This window comes from Rhopilema esculentum, unplaced genomic scaffold (genome assembly GCF_057945365.1).
Source record: "Rhopilema esculentum isolate cy_ngs unplaced genomic scaffold, ASM5794536v1 HiC_scaffold_37, whole genome shotgun sequence".
Lineage (NCBI taxonomy): Eukaryota > Metazoa > Cnidaria > Scyphozoa > Rhizostomeae > Rhizostomatidae > Rhopilema > Rhopilema esculentum.
Genome location: NW_028300848.1, coordinates 930952 through 953679, shown reverse-complemented (window position 1 = coordinate 953679; position 22728 = coordinate 930952). Strand labels below are relative to the sequence as shown.

Sequence of the window (22728 nt, the reverse complement as noted above, 5' to 3'; positions counted from 1 at the left end):
AGACTTACATTTGGATAAGAAATGTCACATCGAAAAGCTTGTATGTCAATGATGAAGTTTATCGCGAGAAGCCTACTCAGTACCGGCGCCACGGGGCGACATGTCCCCCCCAGTTCTCAGCAGAATCGATTTTGTATTGCGTGTAAATTCGATGAGAAAATGTTGGGGGAGGGGTGATATTTTGACACCCTACTTTTTGTGATGTAATCCTATGATTTTCAAACTGCCAATTTTCAAACAAAAGTTAGTCATAGGCGTTCCCTTCGGATAAAATTGGCGTTCCCTGTTAGTAAAAGGGCATTTTCTGGTGGTTAAAAGAACGTGGCTTAAATTTTTTTATTTGTCCCCCCCCCCCAGAGCTTAGTGGCTGGCCCTGTCATTGAGCCTACTTACTACATCATTGCATAAAAACTTTAAATAGGCAACGGATTTTGACGTGGAATTGAAAGGGCATTTAAGTCAGTGTTTCGACATAGGCTAGACTTTTGGTGCGGTTTCCTGATTTTAATGGTCACTGCCTTTCCATTTCTTTCTAACAAAGAATGCATTTATCAATGATTTTAAAGACGGAAATATGTATTCCTCGTTTCCACTACAAAAGTTCACAAAACATTTGGTGTTCGCCGCTTTGGGCAATAGAGCTGGGCTTTTTTGGCAGCCCTTTGCTTATTCATAGGGGTGTGAAACCACGTGATATATATATCTATATATATATACAATAGCAAAGACGATAGATTCAATATGCGGGACCATGTCTGCATTATACATTGTGCTTGATTCCGTCTATACAGCGCTGCTTGCATTTAGTGCAACTGTATTCAACAGTCTCATAATAATCGTGTATTTCAGAGAAAAAACCCTCCATACAGTGAACAATATTTTCCTGGTCCAGCTGGCGTTGGTCGATTTAATAAAGTCCACATTAATCCTACCAATGAAGGCTTACTACCAGCTAACTCCAAGCAGCAAGCTCAATGGAGCATATTGTCCAGTCTCTGGTTTCATTATGACTGTCACAACCGTCCTTTCGCCGTTTCTTCTTGCTGCAGTTGCAGTTGTCAGATATCACAAGATAGTAAAATGGAGAACTTTTGACGGTGTGTTCTCAAAACGTCGTATATGGATCTACAATGGAATGATGCTAACCACGGCCCTAATTTTTGGCTTACTGCCTATCTTAGGCATTGGCAGTTATTCTTTCTCACATTTTCACGGCATTTGCTTCGTAATGTTCTCCAGAAAAAACATTATTTTTCGGACACTTTTATGTGTTTTTATAATGGGATGTTGTTTCCCCGTTGTCACTTACTGCTATGGTTGTATTTTCTTCATGTTGCGAAGACAGCACAACATTTTGGGAAGAAGGTTGGGCAGTGAGCAGACTTCTGTGCAACTAACGCGAATTACACATGCTAAACAAGTGGATGTAAATAGCCACAACGAAGGAGCAGAACAAGCTTCTCCACTACCGGACCAAACCTTAGGACGAGAGGGCACTATCATTCAAGCTCCAAAAGCAGCTCTTCGCTTTACCTCTTTGGGATCTGTTCCTCAAACGCATGGAGTGATAAAGCCAAACGGTATTGAGGAGAGGCGTGCCTCTGTGCTTCCCAACCGAAGCGAGATTCAAGTGACCAACGTTATGTTCACAGTTGTCGTTGTTTTTACAATATTGTGGCTCCCAGCATTTGTGGCTAATGTTCTTATTCTCTCTGGAGTCAAAAGTATTCCAGATTGGTACCTTTTCATGGTTGTCACTTTAATTAACACGAAAGTTATTGCAAATCCATTGATCAATGGTTTGTGGAACCATTCTTTCAGGTTTGCCTTAAAAAGACTCTTAAAATTGTCTTAGTAAAGCGTTATGCTCTTTCTACTACAAATCTCCAGTGGAAGAACGAGAAATCTACACATCTCCAGTGGAAGAACGAGTGAATGAAAGTTCACGTGTAAGTGTTATCTAAGTCAGAACAAGAAAATTATCCTATATTCTTAACGCTATGCCGATTGCAGTTTTACGTTTGGGTGCGGTTTTGTGAGCTCGATATCAAGGTACAGAAGCATGGGATAAAACATGAAATAACGAGCAGGAAAAAGTCTTGGATATAAAGCCTCGTGTAATGGATCAATAATTTTCTATACTAAGAGTGAGAAATATTGAGCAGCAACACGATAGTAGTAAGTCTTGATGGTAAAAATTTTCTTTCAAAATTGAGGTCTGTCTCATTGATTGCAAACCTTCATTTGTAGGACGGAAGTTGAACTTTTTATATATATCCTGAACATAAGTATTTGATTACATATTAACAAGAATACTGAGGCTCTAAATCTTAACAATTAAAGAATCAATTAAGAATAATAGATAGACTCAAATTTCATCAAAAGTGTTGCTTTAATCTACCTGATATTTTAATCATGACCATATCGTGCGAGCGTGTTTAATGACTGCGATAAAACTGACGGATTTATCAGAAAATGTTTTAGAAGGCAACATCGATAATTTTTATAAACATTAATAAGAATGACTTGTATTGTATTTCAGTATGATGATCTTGATGAAAAACATGAGTTTCATTTCAAATAAGCCAATACAGGGTGCTAATCGACATTTCAATGAAATCAAGATTTGACTAGGCCATGTTGTTTTATAAATACGTGGGCCTCAAAATTTGCAAAAGTTCAGAGCAAACTAAAAACAAGCTGGTGCTGAGCTTCTGTAAAAATTTAGTTTTGAACAATGTTTCATTTCAAAAACGAGAAGTGTTTTGCCATTCAAGGATGTTTTTTGGGTGAATTTTCAAACTTGTCGGCAAATAAAAGATGTCTCAATCAATTGGTTGGCAAAGGATGTCTTAATTGCACTACTTACACCCTAATAATCTAAGAACAAATAAAGAACAATCCAGCCTCATATTTTTGAAAAAATTAAAGCCAGCCTAAACTTCAACTTTGTGGTCCTTATAGAAAAGATTGTATACCAGGTTGTGACTACAGCATAAACGAGTTCGGCTTTACTATACCATAAATGTTAGAAAACGAATTAGTTAGTTATATTTTGTAGCAATGAAAAGCCTTTAGAGCAAAATTCTAAAGCTGATTACATTTGAACCTCATTGTTACATATAAAGAACAATTTTTGAATAAACCCTCGACCATTTAGTCAAGGAACCGTGGGAGAAAGGTGTTGGAAGGACCTTCCCCCTATCAATTCCAAAAAGTACTTTTAGCAGTCTACAGAAAAATATTTTTATAAATGTAGGTGTAATGCAAATGCCTTCTTTAGAAACTGATTTTTCTATAGAATTTTTTCTTTTTTAGTAATTAATCCATATCGTCAAATCTCCAAAATGTCCGCACACGAAAATGACACCGAGTAAAACTCATCGTTAGTTTCTTACTTGACGTTCTTTTAACCCAGAGGAGGGGCCAGCCACTAGGCTGTAAGGAAAAATAAATAAACTGAAGGCATGACCTTCTTCCTGTCCAAAAATGCCATTCTACCAACAAAAAATGCCTGTTATACCCAGAGGAAACCGTCTTACTTTTAGTGACGTTAAAGCAAAATTCAACCTAAAAGAATAACATTGCAAAAAATTATTTGCAAAAATTACCCACCCCTTAATATTTTCTCAGAGATTTGAGACAAATGCAAAATCGATCCAGGCAAAAACAAGAGTGACGTTTCCCTCAGTCCTCCAGGGTGCCTTTATTAGCTTTGTCCATTCAGCCTATAATTTCCTTCGCAATCTTTGATAAAGATGCACTATCACTGACTTAAAGATAGCTAAGTTGTCATGAAACTATTGTACCTCTAGAGCCAGGTTGCCTTTAATCTTCCAACTCCTTTTAAGTTCTGTTTTGCCTTTCTAATACAAATATGTCTACCACAAAACCCTTTCCTGGTATTGACACCCAGATAAGAAAACAATTGATGTGGAAATGAAAAAAGAGTGGAGAAAGTAAGGGAACGGTATTATAGAAGCAGGCTTTGGTTGTGAAAACCATTTTTTATCAAATTTATAGATACCTTATACTGTAATTACGCTATTTGGAGTATATAACAGGACGGTTCTAAGTTGATACTCTGAGTTTCACGCTTAATGCGATCACCAGGCAGCTGTAAAAACGAAAGTAAATATGGAAGCAATAACTTGTGTTCCGTAGTCCTAAGCTTGTCACGGTATATGTGTAGCCCGATGAGAGGATTTCTCTTTATAACAGCGAGAAATACTTCACCTGAAAATATCGGCGAGGGAGGAGGCTCAACATGTGTAATAACGTAACGGCAAGTCTGTGCTCTACTATGTTAGGCCGCAGGCTCTGAAAGGCGAAGGCACCATATTGAGCAAAGATCTTACAGGTTGAAAAAATTCAGCTTATCAACGAACGACCAATAAAGAAAGATGAACCAACCATCCAGAATCATTATCAATCTCTACTAGTGTTAATACGGCAGAACACAAAATTTATTTCCAACCTTCACCTAAGACTGAGACAGATTTTCTGCTACTTGTAAATAAGAAGTACCCGGCATTTCACTACCTGAAATAGCGTTTGAGATATTTGGGATTTCTAAAATCCCTGAAATCCTTCAAATCTCTGAGATCCCTGTTGGGATTTTCGGATTTTTGAACGGATTTGACAGGGATTTCTGGATTTCTTGGGGTAATTTTCTAATTTTGACTGTATAACCTAAAATAACAGCATGAAATACCTCAAAAAGTTAAAATCGATTAGAAGATTAAAATGTGTATTTATGGCAAACGAAAGATTGGAATTTTGCTAACAGATTGCAATGCTATAAAGAGAGTCAAAATTACAGAGGTCTCTGCAAGTAATACAGGACTAGCCTAATTCTGGACAAAATTGTTGAGACAAAATGCATGATGCAATTTTCGCAATTTTCCTTTTAACGTTGCCCCTGTAAATTCGAATCCCTCCTTTCCCCCACTGTTGGATTTGTATGTCTATAATTTTTGCTTCAAAGTCGTGCATTCAACATTGAATCGGGGGAGGGGAGAAAGCTATTTTTCAAAGGAAAGAGAAAACATCAATTTTATTGAAAAGTCTCAACTATTTTTGTCCCGGGTTGTAGCCTGTGCTCGTGGCCATCTCCCAGGCAACTACATTGCAATACATTACCCGATTTTGCATGTTTAGAGGTATTTCAAGATGCTCTTTCCTGTTATCTATCCAAATTAAGAATTTCCAATAATAGACTTTTGTGACATCATAATTTGATAACTTTGTAAAAGTGTAATTTGAAGCATGAGACTACGACTTCGATAACAGAATCGATTGTTTTGTTGTTGTTTGTATTGTTTATATTTTATTGCATTGTATTGTAAAAGGGAGGCACGTTGTTCTGTTTGGTTGAACCGTTCCTAGTAAAATGAATGAGAAATCTTTGCACATCAAAGGCGTAAAGGAATTTGTGAATTTGTGTATTTGTAAACAGGGTGCTTCCCAACAATTTTAGCCCTCTTCGGATTTTATCTTCTAACTGAGTTGCTACTAATGATAACAGGGAAGGGCTGAAAACATTTTGGAACCTTGTGCAAGATATTTTAGATAAACCTCCTCTATTTTCCCCACTAAGTACTGCTACGGCACAAATACTTTACCTTTAGAAATGTTTCAGACAATTTCATTTGCTTCTGCCCAGATTCCGGGAATAATTTATGCCCCCCTTTTTATTGACAACAGAAACTAGCAGATGCTGCTCAAGTCCTAATCAGCCTTCAATATAGCTCTGGGGGCAAAGGTAGTCAAAATATAAGTAGTTATTTCTGGGGGCACATCTGTAAGCTGCAAGTAGTTACTTTCTCACTTTTATGAAAAGTAGGGGGCACGTGCTCCCTGGTCCATTATTTGTTTACTTTCGTGCGTCTATATGACTGAACTCAGGATACTGAAGGAAGGTATTATACATGTGTTGATGACCATTATAGCTATGGTAACCTAAAAAGCTCCAGCGCAGCAAGCTCACTATTAGCACCCTTTTTTCAACTTTTTCATCTCTGCTGTTTTTATTGAGCATTGCTGATGTTTTTGGCATTATCTAGCCGTGTTTTAATACACCTTTCAAACTTCTACTAGGATTTTGTTAAAAAAGATGAAGCTAATGGAACTTTTTAGATATTAGAGTAGTTTTAGGATCACAAGAAGATTTGCAGTGATTTTCGCATTTCTAAAGGATTTCTAAAGGATTTTCGAACTTTCGGATTTTCAGAGATGGTATACAGGATTTTGGAAGTGAAGTGCCTCTCGAGAAGTACAGTGAATCCCCATAGCCTACTTTTTCAAAGGACAGAACTCCAGAGTAATTTCATTCTTAGGGGAGTTTTAAGAGGCCATTCTGAACAGGAAAATGAATTGGGACATAAAAGCCAACCCTAAGAGAAGAAACTACTTTATCAAGAGTCAGACTGTTCTTGGTTTTTTTCTCAAAGGCAAGCGACAAACGCTAAAGCGGCAAATGCTTAAATCAAATTAAGCACACTGATTGGCCAATTGTTGATTGACAGGTAGCTGAAGCCACTATAGTATCTGTCCATTGCCTTTAAGGTGTATATTATCATTTCAGGGTCAAAAGCTTTTATTTCAATTCAACTTTTTTTAATGCAAAATTACAGACTTTTTTTAATGCAAAAGACAATAAAGAGATTTTCTTTGGGAGGGGGAGGGTGCATCAATACACCCTGAAAAGAACAACAGTGATGACTAGGTTGGAAATTTAAAGAGAACAATTAAGAATCGCTTACCCTTTTCTCTCACATATAAGCGCATGCGCTCGTAAGTTGATTATATAAATTTTCGAGAAGTTCGAGGCTAGGTTTTTCTACATGATATAAAGAGGCCCTAACACGTTGCTGTATTTGGTTATTATGAAGAGTTTAGTCTAGAAACTAAAATGGTTTCAAAGTTCTAGGCTCTCTCTGCTTGACTATTTTATCGTCATATATGCGCATGCGCCAAAAACTTCGGGAGATGGTAAATTTCAAAGAACTGAAGAATATTTTTGTCTAACACTCCTAAGAATATAAAATGTCGGACAATTGAAATCAATAACCATCAAATATATTATATATGTAATGACGAAATTTATATCTAGGTTCGTATCGAAAGTAACGTGAGAGGAAGAATTGCATGTTTGATCGATTCCTCGCTATTGAAGTTGATAATTATTTTAAGGAGGATTTCTCAGCTGCATATTTATGCTTCTCTAAAAGTGTTTGCTCTTCCCCTGGTTATAGTTTCACATATTACTCGATAAGTCGCTATTTGGTTGTTTATTTCTTTGTTAACGCAAACTTCGGGACTCGGATTCTCTATCTACGATTAATTTTCAGTTCAAGCAAACAATTGGTACTTTGGTTGCAAATAGCAAAGTAAAAATATCTAATTGTACTTCAACTTGGCCCATGTTTTTTAATATCCCTAGAAACGGAGGTGTGACCTTTTTATTTTCGGCTTACAGGCCACCCTTGAAGCAAAAATAGGTCAATACAGGCACTTAAATATTGAATGAAATATAAGGTGCCAAAGTCTACAAATAGCTTCTCTTTTTAAATAGTAAAATATCAAGTTTAAGGATATTACTTACAGTTATTTGCGATATGCTTCCAAATTTATTATGTGTTATTGCAATCTTGAGTTTAGGTCCAAGCAAATAGATTTGCTGAGAGATCTCGCTCCAAATTTATGGCGAGTTACTACCAGTCCCGTAAATCGCTATTTGAATGGTCTCACGAGACATACTGGCAAATGGAGTTCTTGCTGCAATTTCATTGTCGAGGGACTCTGAAAACACTCTTAGGTCTCTCTAGGGGCTCTCCTGAGTCCGTGGTACCACGTGAGAGATGAAGGGGACAAGTGTTTGAAAAGCTTTTCCCAGCACGCTTTGTCGAAGATTGCAACTAAATGTGCTTTTATGGTGCTGGGTAGGGTGTTGACTTTAAATGGGGCCAGGTCTTGAAGATGATTTGCTGGTTTTCTTAATCAGTACGAAAAGAGAGAAAATTATGTCGTTAGAAACAAGGACCCACTTTTCTCCCTTATATTTTCCTCTCTATGGGTGTTACACCCCCACATGGCCAAAATTTGCACCAATAATTTCACACGTAATCATGTGTGTACTAAATATTGAATAAAAAACATAAAACAAACATTTATACTCCGAGTATAAGCGCAGCATGATTAGTTCCATGATTCTTGAAACTCGTAAAGATATCAACATAGGCACTAGGGTCTGCTCGAGAAACACTACTGTGGCTGTGACAATTTTTACTTTTTATAATTCTACACAAACAGGTCCGTCGATGCCTATTGTGTTCAAGGGGGATTTCTAGGTCCCATTTGCAGACAAAATTGGTGAACTATTCCTCATTTTGCAACAAGTTTGAAAATTTGCCGATATACAATAGAAAGACACATGCGTTTGGAAGTTCTCTACTTCATTCACCAGTCCTTCGAGGCACCCAGAAACAGTGTGTAAACGCAAGAAGGATCTTACCGAAAAACCGAAAGTAACTTTTGAAAAAAAATGGGTTCGATTGGCTCGTTTTTTGGCCAATAAGCGACCACAAGCTAAGTACTGTATCTAAACGAGAATAAAACTCTTGTGGTGTACACTGTACACCAATCTAGATTTTTTTAGAATTCCAAGGCACCTAGATTAAAGACGTCTTGATGGCCCATTGGCTTTAAGGCTCCATAACCAAATGCTATATTTGTATGAGAGTTATAGTATATTGAACCCTGTGTTGAAATACAATTTGTACATTTTATGTACAATAAAACTTCAATGAGTTTAAGCCAAACATCAATGGTTTGCCCACAGCTTAATCTTGATTTTAGCAGACAAACCTAAGTGGTTTTTTGGCAAATAATATTTCTTTGTTTTAAGAAAAATTGGAGCGACTCATAAGCAAATGGACCGACTATTTGAAACCATTTAAAATCGCAGAAGAACAGTGCATTTAATGATAAAGTCTCCCAAAAAATATCTGCTTTTGTATAAACACAACTTGGACTAACCTAAAGATTCTCCCCTTTCGACGTTTCTTTCTTTTCTCATAACTACCTATGTAATAGTGAGATTTGTAATAGTAGTTTTAACTGAAATTTTAACGAAAAGTTTCCATCACCATTATTTTGAGCACTTATACGAAGATGCAGATGTAAAACTATAGAATAACACATGCAAAAAATATTTGGACACACTGCTTTAATAACAAACTAGATTCCAGATCTCTCCCGGTCTAACTCTGTATTGCAAAATCTGGTTGGTGCTGCAATGACTCTTTCATAGTTTTCTGACAAGTTGTACTTGTCTTTTTTGTAAGATTTTAAAAGAATACACAAATATCGACCACACATAAATCCAAAATGAAAGGAAATCAGATTCAACTTGAAAAGCTATTCAGATTCACTCCAGCCCAATCTGTCGCTAGCAATTCCTATTTCCTGTCACTGGCATATAGTGATACTTTAAAAACAGACATTTTCCAAGCATAACTACCTTTTTGCTACAGTTGTATAAGAAAAACATTAAAGCATACCCATTGGGAGAAAAAACTTGCCCTGCCAAAATCAGTTTTGCCCTGCGAGATTGCCCTTTTTTCGTGGGGATTGAACCACACCCCATTACCCCCCTTAAGTGACACCCCTGAAGCTGGGGGGCTTCAGGTAACTTTTTATATGGCCTTCTAGGGGCCTAAACAAAAGGTAATTTAATTGTTATATTTATTGTTCATAATAGTCTCGTGGTCATCAGCCTCACTTTTCATCAATTACACAATGGAGGCAAAATGTGTCAAAGCTGTTTTGGAGTGACTGCCTAGATGGTTTGTACTAAAATTTATTGAAAGTTAATTATAAAAATCTTCATTTGAAAGCAAGTTATGATAACCTTAATAATGAAGAGCTGAAAAAACTTAATGTCTGACATGCCTGTTTCAGTTGATGTGTTAAACTATAAATTTTTATAGTTTATCTGACATTTCTGTTCTGACATTTCTTATCTCAAACTGAAATTTAGAGAAAAGAACCAAGAAACGAGACACATTTTCATCAAAGAAATTTTAATTTACATCTCATCAAACTCTTGATGGGTACATCATCTGCAAAACAAAAAATAAACTCCTAAGAAGAAAGTTTTAGATTAAAAAAGGCTCATTAAATGCTAAGAAAGAGTATACTCAATACATTGAAAAAAAGGGACACCTCCAAGCTACAGATGCATTACTGTTCTCCACTTGGCATTCATAAACACACAAAACCTTTTCAGAACATTATGTTAAATTACATATGCTTCAAGAAGAGATTTAGTCAATATTCCATTGAGCAAGAATTTAAAAAGAAATGAGTCAAAATAAATAAGGCATTCTGGGCAACTTACCACTCTAAGCGTTGCACCAATTGCCTTTGGTGGCAAGTTGTGTCTAAACTTTGCACGGACAACTCCACTTGTACCATGTGGCCTTGTTACTTTTCCCCAAATGACACGAATTTTGCTTGCTTTTTTTGTTCCCTTGGCAACTGTCTTCTTCTTCACTCTGTATATATAAGCAACTCGCTTCCCAAGATAAAAGTCAGTATTTTTCTTACTTTCAACTCCATCAATCCTTACCAAAGCGGTGTTCTCATGTTGGTTTCTTAGGCCTCTTTTGTAGCCAAGGAATATAGCTTTAGAGTAAAGCCTAAGGTAAGAAAATCAAAACCCATTACAAGAAGAGCATTGTTACACATACCTAAGCCTGTGGAGAAGGACAAATCTGAGTAGATGCTCTTGACTTTAAGCCACCCAAAGCTCATGAACTTTACATTACGTTTTCCTTATAGAACTTCTTTTAAAAACAAACAACATAAAAAGTAGGATGACTCAGAGATGATTTTATTTTCAGAACCATAGGTTTCTCAATCGAAAGATGGTGATCATTATTCATCATTGTCATCATTTATCTTTGTATTTCATTTGCATCTGACTATTATCATGCTAACTTCTTCAAACTGACTCTTTTTATTTGAATGTAGTGACCCTTTTATTTCTTACAGGTCTTTTTTAATACGCCAGATATAAAAAATACTTTTCATTTAATTTAGTTTGCTCTTATTGATATATTGCATATACATGTCAATTCATTCAAAATAAACTAAAAATAACATTGTGAAAAGTGAAGGAAAAATGTTACGAACCTGATAGGCTGCGACATCTTGGAAGTTTTGTCCTAAAAAACAATATATCCGTGGGTTGAACATAAGCAAATTATTGCAAGAGTAAATAGTTTATATAAATTGTGCATATAAATTTTAGTTCATGCATAGAAGTAGTATCCTATTGTTCTAACTCAACATAAGTTTTGAAATAAAATTAAACGAAAAAAGATTTTCTTTGGGTTTGATGAGAAGACATTATTTCATTGATAAAAATATATAAACCATAACAGAATACATTTTTTTAAAATCTTTGTTCCTATCTATAAATCTGAATACTGTTGGTGCAAATAGTACAAACAAAATTCCAAACATTATATTTAAACGCAGGATATCCTTTGCAGTCCTCCAAATTAAACATAACAAAAACAAACAAACCTGAATTCTAAAATTTCAAACTATTAACAATAATTCTATACTCAAGGATATGATTGGTAACTCAGAATCAAGTTTTTTTAGTTTCATGCAAGCATATTGCTTGTCAATCGAAAGATGGTGATAATTTCTTTATCACTGTTACCAAACATTGTGACCAAAACTATTTCTGATTAACAGCAACAACAAATCTTGCCATTTTTTAGCAAAGATCAATGTGGCAAGAAACAGTTTGGTAATATAAAGCAAGTTCAATTTTAGTTATTTCAAAATAACAATTCACATATGAACCTAAAGTGGCTTAACAACATCAATAATAACATATATAATTTACTGGCTACACATTAAAACCATGTTCACTGAAATATTTTCGATCTAGATTTTCGAAACGTGCTTTTGATAGAACCAACTAAACCAAGGACTAAACCAAGGATTAATTTGAACAAAATAAATTCTCTAAATATAATTCGCTATTACTCTTTAGAAATATCACCTCACAATGCTACGACACCAATTCTCATATCATAAGACGGTATTGAAATGAAAATATCGGGGGTTCAGGATTTGCTTAAACGATAAATAATTTGCCATGGTTTCCAGAGTGAAAAATCTCAAAAAGTTGCAAAAATGAGAGACTTTAGGGGTTGGTTTCCCGTGTTAATAGCTACATATTTACACGAGTGTTGTAGAAGTCTCTTCTTCATATGACTCGCATAAAACTTTTAGTGTCAAATGTGCACCACTGATGGAGACACAACATATGATATGATTAATTTTGAAATAATGAAACAATAATCAAAGAGAATGTGATCGATGCCATTGGATTGCAATCACGAAAATTTACAAACCTTGAACGGCCTAGACCTCCTTGTAGAAAGGACGTGATAAAACCTCGGGTTGGTAACGAGGTGCAGATATAATTCAATTCAATAAGATTTTTGCCAAACCTTAATTCAATTCAAGATCTTAATATCTAACTGTTTATACAGTAGAAACATGCATAAAAGAACCTGTTTTTATAAGAATCTTGAGGCTGAAATTTAATCTTTTAGACCTCATAATTAAGAACCCCCAAGAGGCTGTTATTTAGAAAGGTTCTTATATGTATTTTTGAAAAGGTATTTTTACACCCTATTCACACTGGCAAATTAAACCAGCTTAGAGTAAATCAGGTTATGGTATGTTGTATTCTAATTGGACAATCTAACAACACAAATTCATTTGATTGGTTGAAATTTAACATGAAAAACAAAGCTGGTTTAAGTGTGTCTGTTAGAATTCTTGCGTTGGAAAACATTGTTAATGTGTGCAAGGCCTGTACGTATATAAGAACCTTGTTAAGAACCTTTTAGACTGGAATTTAGAAAAGCAGCCTGTTAATTAAGAACCTATTCAGGCTGCCAGAAAAAACCTAGGCTCTTTATCAGGGGTATCCATTTTTTGGGGGGTGGGTCACAGACAAAAACTTGCTGTAAAGGCGGGCAAGATACAAATTATCGGCAAATTTGTATTGAACATGAAAAACTACATAGATAAGTACACAAACAATCATACGAAAAAACATAAAGTGAATTTTTATATTTTTGGTTGTAGAAAGTAAATTCACACCGCACATTAAACAGGTAGTTGACGTGCAAAGTGTAGCTTTGACTTGTTCAGCATCATAGGAGAAAACGTCTAAATTCAGGTCAAATAAGTATACGTAATGATCAGCCTCTTTTCTGGCAAAATTTTCCAATGATGGTCTTTCTCATTGTTAAATTGCCTGGCAAATTTGTTTTTAGCCTTCTACTTAAATTTGGCTTTTCTGGCCTTTTTCAGCAGAAATTTTAAACTGAAAGAGTAATTACTACGTTAATGAAATAATTGGTAGTTTACTACAGAGTGTTATCCACATTTCAAATATAATCGGCTAATCTAAGTATTGGCTAAGGATTTTTTGAAGAGAAAGTAAGTTTCTTATTTGAGTTAAGAAATCATACGTAGAAATATGAACAGGGCATTTGCAATGATTATTGAGGATGTTTTTTGATTTGGCCTCTTTATGAGCATCGTCTGGCCTTCTTTTGTAAGTTCAACCTGGCAATCCTGTGATTAGAATGCATTTTGGCGGGAATGGCACACCATAGACATAGGTAGCTCATTGATTGATTCATTGGTAGCTCAAATAACTGATTCATTTAGCAAGGGCCACCGAAAATGCCATCGCGGGCCGTATTTTTGACACCCTTGGCTTATACAGTGACCTGTGCAAAATTCATCACTGATCTAAAAAGAAATATTTTTCTGTCAGCTCGAAGCTTTTGTCAACTCGATGCTTGCGTAGAACTAGTTTGATGAAAACTAGACTAGAGCGCTCCCTTTGATAAGTGGCAAAAATATAAAGTAGATTCTTGGGCGAAAACATACACATACGTATTTCACTATACGAAATATAAATAAACATAGGGCCGCTATAGCCAGAGTTGGGAAATTTGATCGGAAATTTGGATCATTTGACAATAGCACGGAAATTTTGCGGTACCGAATTTGAATCAGTTTGCTCACCAAAAAAATTGTCACGCCACTGAATATGCAGTCGTCCGCGCGGTTGCTCAAAAATGTGGGTTGCTGTAGTTAGTGACCGAATGATGCAAAAAAGAAGTTGAACACGAAGATGGGTGGGTGTTTTCTAAAATATCGAGCATTAGATATTCTCAGGCGAGGAATATTTCGTATATAATATTTATAAATCATCAATAGAATAGTATGCATGTAGCAAATATTATAAAAATTGAGCCAAGTATGCAACAGTTGATTCCATATTAGAAAATTTATACTGTTACGCTGTTTTAGACACAATAGATGCCCATTTCCTGAAAAAAGGACACAAATTTACTATGCATTTTGCTGGTTAAAGTCATGCAACATGAAACGATAAGGTAACATGCTATCCTCTTTTTGGGGCCAGTTTTTCTTGGTTGGTCAAAATTCGCAATCTTTTCTAAATAGAATTCTTAAAGAATTTATGAATGAAAACTATGCTAAAAAGTTGTCAAGAGTATTTTGAGGTAGTTAGAACGGTTTTAATGATTGTAGCTTTTGAAATAACTGTTAGGTAAGTGTACGCATATTAGAATGAAAAAATAATGAGAAGATCTGCTTGGCCTATATTCATAAACTCGTGAGCTTTTGCTGACAGCTGTAGTGGAAACACTAAACTGTACAATCAAAACTGTTGATAGATTGTTAATCTTTTCTCTAAGAAAAAAGGAGTAACTTTGTTTAAAATGTTAATGTGTTTCTAGCCTGGAACTGCATTGTAACGTATTTAGAATCCCCTCTTTTAGCTGCTTTCTTATAGAAATGTGACATTTGCTAGTGGAAAGAGGAAGAGGCTCATTGACCAAGGAAGGTTAGGTGTGCAAGGCCTTCCCTGTCCTCGGAAATTTGAAAAAGTAAGCATCAATTAAACCTAGAGTTTTAATATTTTATAGGCATCAAATAAATTGAATTGCTTTCCCACTGCTCCATTGCACCACTAAAAGGGAGCAGATCTGTTTCTAGCTGTAGATGGCAGTCTTTCAACCAAAAGACAACCTTTATAAGGCAATGCTGTAGCGATGTTTTCTTCAATTGTCTGCAGTTTGGAAGTTATTGACAACTCCTTTAAAAACGCTTGTCCGGTTTTAGAGTTGTCAGCTATTGTCCGCATTTTATATCGCTAATTAACAACAGAATTATGTAGAAGTTTTAGGATTCAGCGAAAGCAGAACTCTTTGAGAGAGCTCGAATGATTGTTTGAACAAATAAGGATTAAGGCATGTGTCTACTGCATTAGGACTATTAATGAACCAATAAGTGTAAGCTTTGGTATGACGTAAGCAAATCCTTTTATCTGTCATACCAAGTGACAGTAATGCTAATATTTGGAAAGTGATCAGTACTATCAATTTAACATCTATTTCAAGCTTTTCTTCTTTATTATAGGGAATGCTATCTTCAAGCCGTGTTTGCCTACTATTGCAAAGAATAGACAACATCTTGCCAGTTTCCTTTTTATCAAGTCGATTTCAATCTGTATTCAATAAAAGGCAGGAAATTGGCAAAAGGCTTGTGGGACAAGCAACGCTTTGAAGTGGGCTACTGACTCATCAGTATCAGGTCTTGTTGACCTGTTGAAGTAAAGGAACAACATGAGAAGCATTTTACGATTTCTTAGAGCTACTTTTTTAGCACTTAAACAAACGTAGAAACAAATAATAAATCATTCTATTATAGTCTAAGGCTATAACATCATAGCGTCATATTCTATGGGAACGAGCAAGTTTCAAAAATAGCATCGTTCCTTTCCAACGTGAAGATTGGTAACATAGCCAAATGCTGACAATATCAATAATCTAAAGAAAAGAAGATTCTGTACCTTTACGTCTTTCAAAGTGAACACAATGTAGGTTTTGGTTCCCAATATAGCTTGTTATCAAATGTTAGGAAGCAAACAATAGAGATAGGAGGGGTATGCTTGGCAAATGAAAAAGGTCAATAGCGGCGCCACGGGGGGACTGAGGGATACGCCTCCCCCCCAGTTCTAAGCAGGATCAATTTTGCATTTCGTCTAAATTCGATGAAAAAATATTGGGGATGCGGTACTATATTTTTGGCAACGTATTTTTTGTGATGTTCGATTTTAAAGCTACTTTTACATAACCAAAAGTTGATCATTGGCATTCCCTATTGGTAAAATTGGCATTCCTTGTTCCTAAAGGGACGTTGTTCGACAGTTAAAGAGGCGTGGTCTAAAAGTTGCTGTTTTACCCCCCCCCCTCTTCCAGAGCCTAGTGGCTGGCGCCACCCCTAGATAAGGTGGTTATGTTCGGGCATAATCAAGGACAGCTGAATTTACAGAATTTGTTAAAGACTAACACTTCATCTCTTTCTTTTTGCAAATTCTAGAGCTTTATATTTATTCATGAAAGCTATGCCTGAAATATGTCTTGAGAAATAGAGCTAAAAGTATATACTGTACAAAGGGAGGTAAAACAGTTTGGACTATTTTTAGAACATATATGCCATTTGCTTGAGAGCTGCAAGGTGGTGCCGTAACTTGTAAAGACATCAATTGTATTTTGATCAGTTCCTGCAAATAAATTCAACTAGATTCACGATTTAACATAGTAAATCGAAATTATTTTTGTATAAATTCAGTACCTGTATGTTGGTATCCCTCACAAGAGCCGCTTTTTCTCTAAGGCAAACATGGATCTGACAAGCAAATTTTTTCACCTTTGATGAAATCTATACGGTCAATTTCTCAATCAGTTTCGTGTGTAGACCGTTACAATTGATTTAATATAATTCATGTAACATTGCGTAACTTATCGCAACTGTTCTAAAATAGAAGTATAGATCAAACGTAACAAAACCCAAGGACTGCGGATAATATTACACATTTAGGGGGCTAAAACATTTTGGGGGCTAAACATGAAAAAAGACAAGAGCAAGACAATTTTTGTAAAGGTTCTACGTGCATTTTGAGAAATTATATAGGGGGGCTGAATCCTTTTCAGCTTCCCTCTTTCGCGGCTCCTGACAATGCCTACTAAATTAATTTCATAATGATCGCAAACTTCTGATATACACTAATTTTATTCTATAAGAATCAAAGGTCAATGTTGAGTACTCCACTTTCTTGGAATTTTGTCTTGTCCTGGAATTTTGTTTTGTCCTGGAATTTTGTGATGTCCTGAAATTTTCAATACTCATTGTTTCTTAAGAAATTCTTAATTATGATGTCATGAATAATGTTATGAAATGTTTATGGCCTTTTTTATCACTTCAAGAGATTTGCTTCCGTTCTGAAACTGTATTGAGGTGTGGGAAGTATATTTTATCCCTTGAGCCATATGTTCTAGGCCAACAGGGCAATCATGTTCTTGGAGTTTACAAAATTTCGTTGTTCTCAGCTTTATCATGACTTAATAGTTTCTTATTTTTTTTGCTTCGAGTACTGAAGTGTCTTAATTTTTTCTGACTGTCCAGAACTCGTTTCTTTTAGCCAGTTTCTTATAAAAAAGTGAGTGTAATGCAAAATAGAAAAGTAAATAGGGGTTAGTTCATAAGGTAAAGGGACAAACCTTTCTTTATTGGAAAATAACCTGATCAGGGAGCAATGCTTCGATTTTGCACTGGTATTGACTTCCTTTGATCGCCATGCCTGCCTGGATTAGCAAAACACATTAATGCCAGTGCAGAAAGAAAATTGCGAGGGATACATATAAGGTGTTGTACATAACCGGTAGTGTAAAGCCAACAAATTTAGTAGGGAGAATTGGGCATAGGGCTTTTTCTATTGTATACAATATGAATATTTCAATTGTTTTCGTTTGCATGGCTCCTCAATATCAATTTTTTTACCTTTCCACTAGTTCTAGGGTTAAATCATCCTCCATTGTTTGCCTGTTACTTGAGTAGAAAAATCCTGAAACTTAAGAATTTAAAGTAGTAAAATTTTGCTAGCATTCACTGACTTTTCAGTAATCAAGAGAACTATTGAGATTACACATGAATGCAAATGTCAAAAGTAATATCAGTTCAATCAAAGATTTGATTCTCGCAGAATTCAGCCATGATATTTTAGAAAGTACCCAGAAAAAAGAAGAGGGGGCTGTTCAAATATTAAGATGTATTTTGCTTTTAACAAGAGTTATGCTAACTTATAAACCTTGTTCAATGCTAGTCTTACAATAGTGCAGACACCAATATACACTAAAGTGTATATTCTAATGTGTACACTGAAGTCAGGAGAGCTTTGTTGGCTGCATGTATTGCTGGCGCATTGATTTTCGAAATGCCAATTTTAAATGACTTTTTAAATTGATTTGCTATATTTGGTTATTTACCTTCTTTGGATAAGAGTTCAAAATCTTTGGAACCAGAAAGCTGGTTTTGACGCCAAAGTGTCATTTTTCTGAAGATTTTGGCAAGTTGAGTCTTGAAGACATAGTATTGTTATCAAGGGTGGATTTAAATTGTGCAACGTTTTTTGGATTTCAAGGTCCGACAGCTTAATAGAATAAAAACGCTGTAATAGAATAATAGAATAAAAGGGCTGTAAGAGATTAAACTTAGGCTGGAGGATTACAATTATGCTGAGGAATGATCTGAGAGTGCTAGATATAGGGCTCTTTATTAATGGCTTGCATTAGTTAAAATGACACGAACAAGGTTCCAATGACCATTTTTTCTTTACTTCAGTAGTGTCCAGTATATAAGAAACAACGTTTCCAATTTCAGGTCTAACTTGTTTTTCTATAAAATGAGATAAACTTCAACTCAGGGTTAAGTTTTTTATTAGAAAAATCATGTACTGTCGATTCACTACTCAGACAGGACCCCTATGATTGCGATAAAAACATATCATTTTGATTTGTATTTATAAATTTTCATTCCCAGGAAATACTGCAAGAAGGAGTAAAAGTTGGTAATTCCTCAAGGACTTTACTTTTTTACGTCGGACAAACAGCACTGTGTATATACTATCATAACAAAGTGTTCTGTTATATTTTTCAAAGATTTTAGTATGTTTATGTAATTTTTTGAATAAGAAGCAAGCTTTTTTCAGACCTGTCCATTTTCTTATAAAATGGGTTTTTATTTTAAAAATCCGGATCTGTGTTTCTTAAATTTATGTTTCTTATATGTGAAACACTATTGTATTCATCATTCAAGCTACACCAATGAAGTAAACTACACGTCGTCGTCGGCGTCGAGCTACAAAACAGCTATTATGCAGATTTTGCCATAATTCAAAGAAAAGTTGTCATTTTTATCATTGTTTATTTGAAATTTTTCATCTCTGTAATATTTTCCGATTATTAATGATTAAAGCTCAGATTGTTAGTCAGTCATATCATCTGAACTAAGCCATTCAATGCCCTTATTGGTACTTAATTGTACTAGCCTATGGAGTTCATCCACATTCTTAGCAAAAGTATAAATTTTGTTATCATTTACATTACATTAGGATCTGTCATTAAAGAGAAGAAAATACCACTGATGAGCAGTTGTTTGAGTATTGATCCATGAGGCATTCCTTTATTAAGTGGCTTGGCTTCATGATTTGAAATTCTTAGTGACCCTCACAATATGTTTCTTGTCTGTAAGATATCTTCTAAATAGCTTCAACGAATGTAAATTAACCTTAAGAAATCTAGTTTTACTGTTTAAAGATTGATGGAAAAGAGTTCTTCCTTTTATATTTTGAATTGATATTTTTGGCAGCTTTTCTTCTCTATTGCCAAGAACAATTTCAAGCATCTTTGACGGGTTTTTTCTTGATAAATAAAAGAAAGTCTATTATATCAGTTCTAAGATGTACCTTCTGCCATTGCAAATCATAGCCGTTATAAAATACTTTTTTCTCGTTGAATATGATTAAAACAAAAATACTTTCAGCATAGCGATTATATTTCCAAAACATCACGTCTCCGTTGAGCTGAAGGAGAAATCTGCACTGAGGCTTCGCTCTTATCTCTCCCACAAATCCTAGTGCTTAAAATCAAGTTGACAAGGCCAAGATTAAATCAAAGAGTCAGATAGAAAATCCAAGATTCAGACACGATAATGAATAAACAAGTCTTTCTAATCGATTTCTTTCAGAGGATCGCCGCTACTGAAAAATTCGATGGCACGAATGAGCCGAATTGTTTAGGATATTATAGAAAATAAGGCAGCATTAAATTGTTGGGTGTAATTAAGCAGCTTCACAACAATTTTTCAGTGGCCTCACAAGAATCCAAACGCATGTTCATAAACCTCAGAAGATTTACATAAATGGTTCTCATTTCTCAATATTGTTTGACATTGTTCAATTCTTTATCTCTTACTTTAAATAACCTTGTTTACCGAATAGTGTTTAAAACTTTAAGAAGTAGCTATTCAATGAGCAATCTGGAGGTAGCTTCATAAATAATGTTAGTCTCGCCAAGAAGTGGACAGGGCCAAACAAGTCTACCCTATCGACTTCAAAGACAGGAGAATGAATCATTAAATACAACTGTAAAAATGGTTCATACTTTTTCTTTCTCGAAATTGCTGTATTCACGACGGTCTTTTTCATTGCTTGTGTACTTTTCCAATCTTAGAAATGAAACTATGAAATTAAAGTGCACGAAACTATGAAATTTCGAAATAAAAGTGCATGATCTTGATCTGGTTGAAAGCTTTAGCAGGGTATATGCTAATAAAACCATATCCCTGCTATCCTATGTAAGAACCATATCCCATGTAAGAAATCGAGTTTCAATTTGACCAATACCAAAAGGAGTTGATATTAAACTCTTTTGAGCCCCAGCGCAACGAAAATGTTCAGGCCAGGTCAATGTCTAGCCTCTACGCTCACTGACGAAGAGGTTTCGAAATATTCAAATAACTTCTGCTGATATTGGCATATTGAAGGAAAGATTAGTGCTAACGGTAGGCAGAGCCGATATATCATTGATACCTGGTATCCATCACTGAGCACAAAGCTTTGTGACTCAACTCGTCAGATTACGCGTTGCGTCAAAAACTGACCCTCTCATGAAAATAGGCGAAGGTCATCAAACAAAATTCCTTGGTCTGATATTCAAATAAAACTTGCTTTTCGACCTCAGTAATATTCATTCCATAATTTTAGTTTTTGAAAGCAAAAGTAAAAAATGTTTAAACACGTACCTGATGATGTTTGGTACTTGCATGAAATATAGATTAAAAATTTGTTTAGCTATTTCTTAGTTCCCCCAAATCCAAAGAGATGCAGGTCCGTAACTGTCAATATCAACCGAAAGTGGAGTGGGCAGTGCGCTGTAGCTCATTGAAAACAAATCACGTGTTTTGTTAAAATTCATGCAACAATGCAGTTTTTCGTACAGTATTTATTAAACCGTTGCTAACAGGCAAGATATTGCTAACATATACAGTGATTGCTAATATTCACAGTCTTCCATTTACTGACTACAAAAATAATCTAATTCTGCTAGTTTGACTGATTTGGCATGGCAATTACTTGCAAAAACGTGTGAGTTACGGCTATCAAGACATAAAAAATATGAGAAGTTTAGGGGGCAAGGCCATCGCTTTATGAGGCACTAGAGTCTCACCCATGGAACAGGGGTCTCTTGGCAAATCACTGCCGGGGTTGGTCAGTAAATCTAGTAATGTAATTTTTAGCTCAAGTTCTGAGCAAACCATCATACACCCAATAATGAAACACAATCGCAACAGCCCTGGAGAAGGGGGGGGGGGGGCAAGTACAAACTGGGAGATAATGGTCACAAACGACAGCCTTTTCTGAAATAAGATCAAGTGGAAAGAAGTTTTTCTTTCTCGGCTAGAAGTTGGAACGGAAGGAAATAGGTACTTTCTATAGTATAAGTCTGTAAATTGGGGGTACTGAATTGAAAAAAGGGCCAAATAGACGCTGAAAGATAGTAAGCAAACGATTCCCGCAAAAATACGTCTGTTCTACCATTTTTACTAAGGTTGTAGGATTTTCGTTTCAAAAGCCATCAAGCGTCTTTAATCGAAACTTAAAAAAAGTTATAAGACTGTACATCCTTTAACTTCAAGCTAATTATCAAATAATGAAAGTCGCACAATGCTAATGTAGCGAAAGCTTCTATAAAAATCTTACTGTTAATTTTTTACTTTTGTCATACTTTTTCTTGGTACAATAATATCGACAACAATGAAGCTACTTGGCCGTTGAGCATACAAGAATACGCTTAGCAAAAATTGAGAATCCGTGATCCACCCTGTGGGTGTTCAAGTTTTCTCGTAAAATGTAATTATCAGTTGGTTTCCTCTTTTCAAGCTTTCCCGCGGAAAATTCCTGGAATACACCAAGTTATATGAAAACGCTAGACGAAGGGTTTAGCCGAGCCACAACACAAATGCTACATTCCTAGTATTAAAATCGCATTACCTTTACAGACAACATTTATTTAAATGGTTAAAAATTAATGCATTAATACCGATGTTTACTTCTTTGTCGTTCGTGCCGTTTTCTGGTTACAAGTAAACGTGCAATCTCCCACCTCACGGCCAGCTGTCTCAGCAATGCACCCATCCGTTTGCCATAACTAACGAGCACGAATTTTTTCGTGATTTTCCGTTTAC

General features: G+C 35.5%; 2 protein-coding genes across 2 annotated transcripts; one reads left to right on the top strand and one right to left on the bottom strand.

Annotated features, from left to right (window-relative positions):
- Window positions 1-12: 12 nt before the first annotated feature.
- On the top strand, window positions 13-8253 carry LOC135684721 (cholecystokinin receptor). Its single transcript, XM_089115908.1, has one exon. The coding sequence runs from the start codon at window positions 752-754 to the stop codon at window positions 1853-1855; it is 1104 nt and encodes a 367-aa protein (XP_088972034.1). The 5' UTR covers window positions 13-751; the 3' UTR covers window positions 1856-8253.
- Window positions 8254-10068: 1815 nt separating this feature from the next.
- LOC148957122 (large ribosomal subunit protein eL33-like) lies at window positions 10069-12522 on the bottom strand. Its single transcript, XM_089115912.1, has 4 exons — window positions 12441-12522; window positions 11200-11231; window positions 10403-10703; window positions 10069-10124 (listed from the first exon to the last, which is right to left on the bottom strand). Exons 2-4 carry the CDS (start codon window positions 11214-11216, stop codon window positions 10101-10103), a joined length of 342 nt encoding a protein of 113 aa, XP_088972038.1. The 5' UTR covers window positions 11217-11231; window positions 12441-12522; the 3' UTR covers window positions 10069-10100.
- Window positions 12523-22728: the final 10206 nt, after the last annotated feature.

What these genes read in the sequence shown, in the direction of transcription:
- LOC148957122 (XM_089115912.1), bottom strand. An exon ending in TTGGTGCAACGCTTAGAGTG is followed by an intron (nt 10,125 to 10,402) that starts GTAAGTTGCCCA and finishes TTTGTTTTGCAG; the next exon opens with ATGATGTACCCATCAAGAGT.
- LOC135684721 (XM_089115908.1), top strand. Translation starts at nt 752, where the DNA reads ATGTCTGCATTATACATTGTGCTTGATTCCGTCTATACAGCGCTGCTT.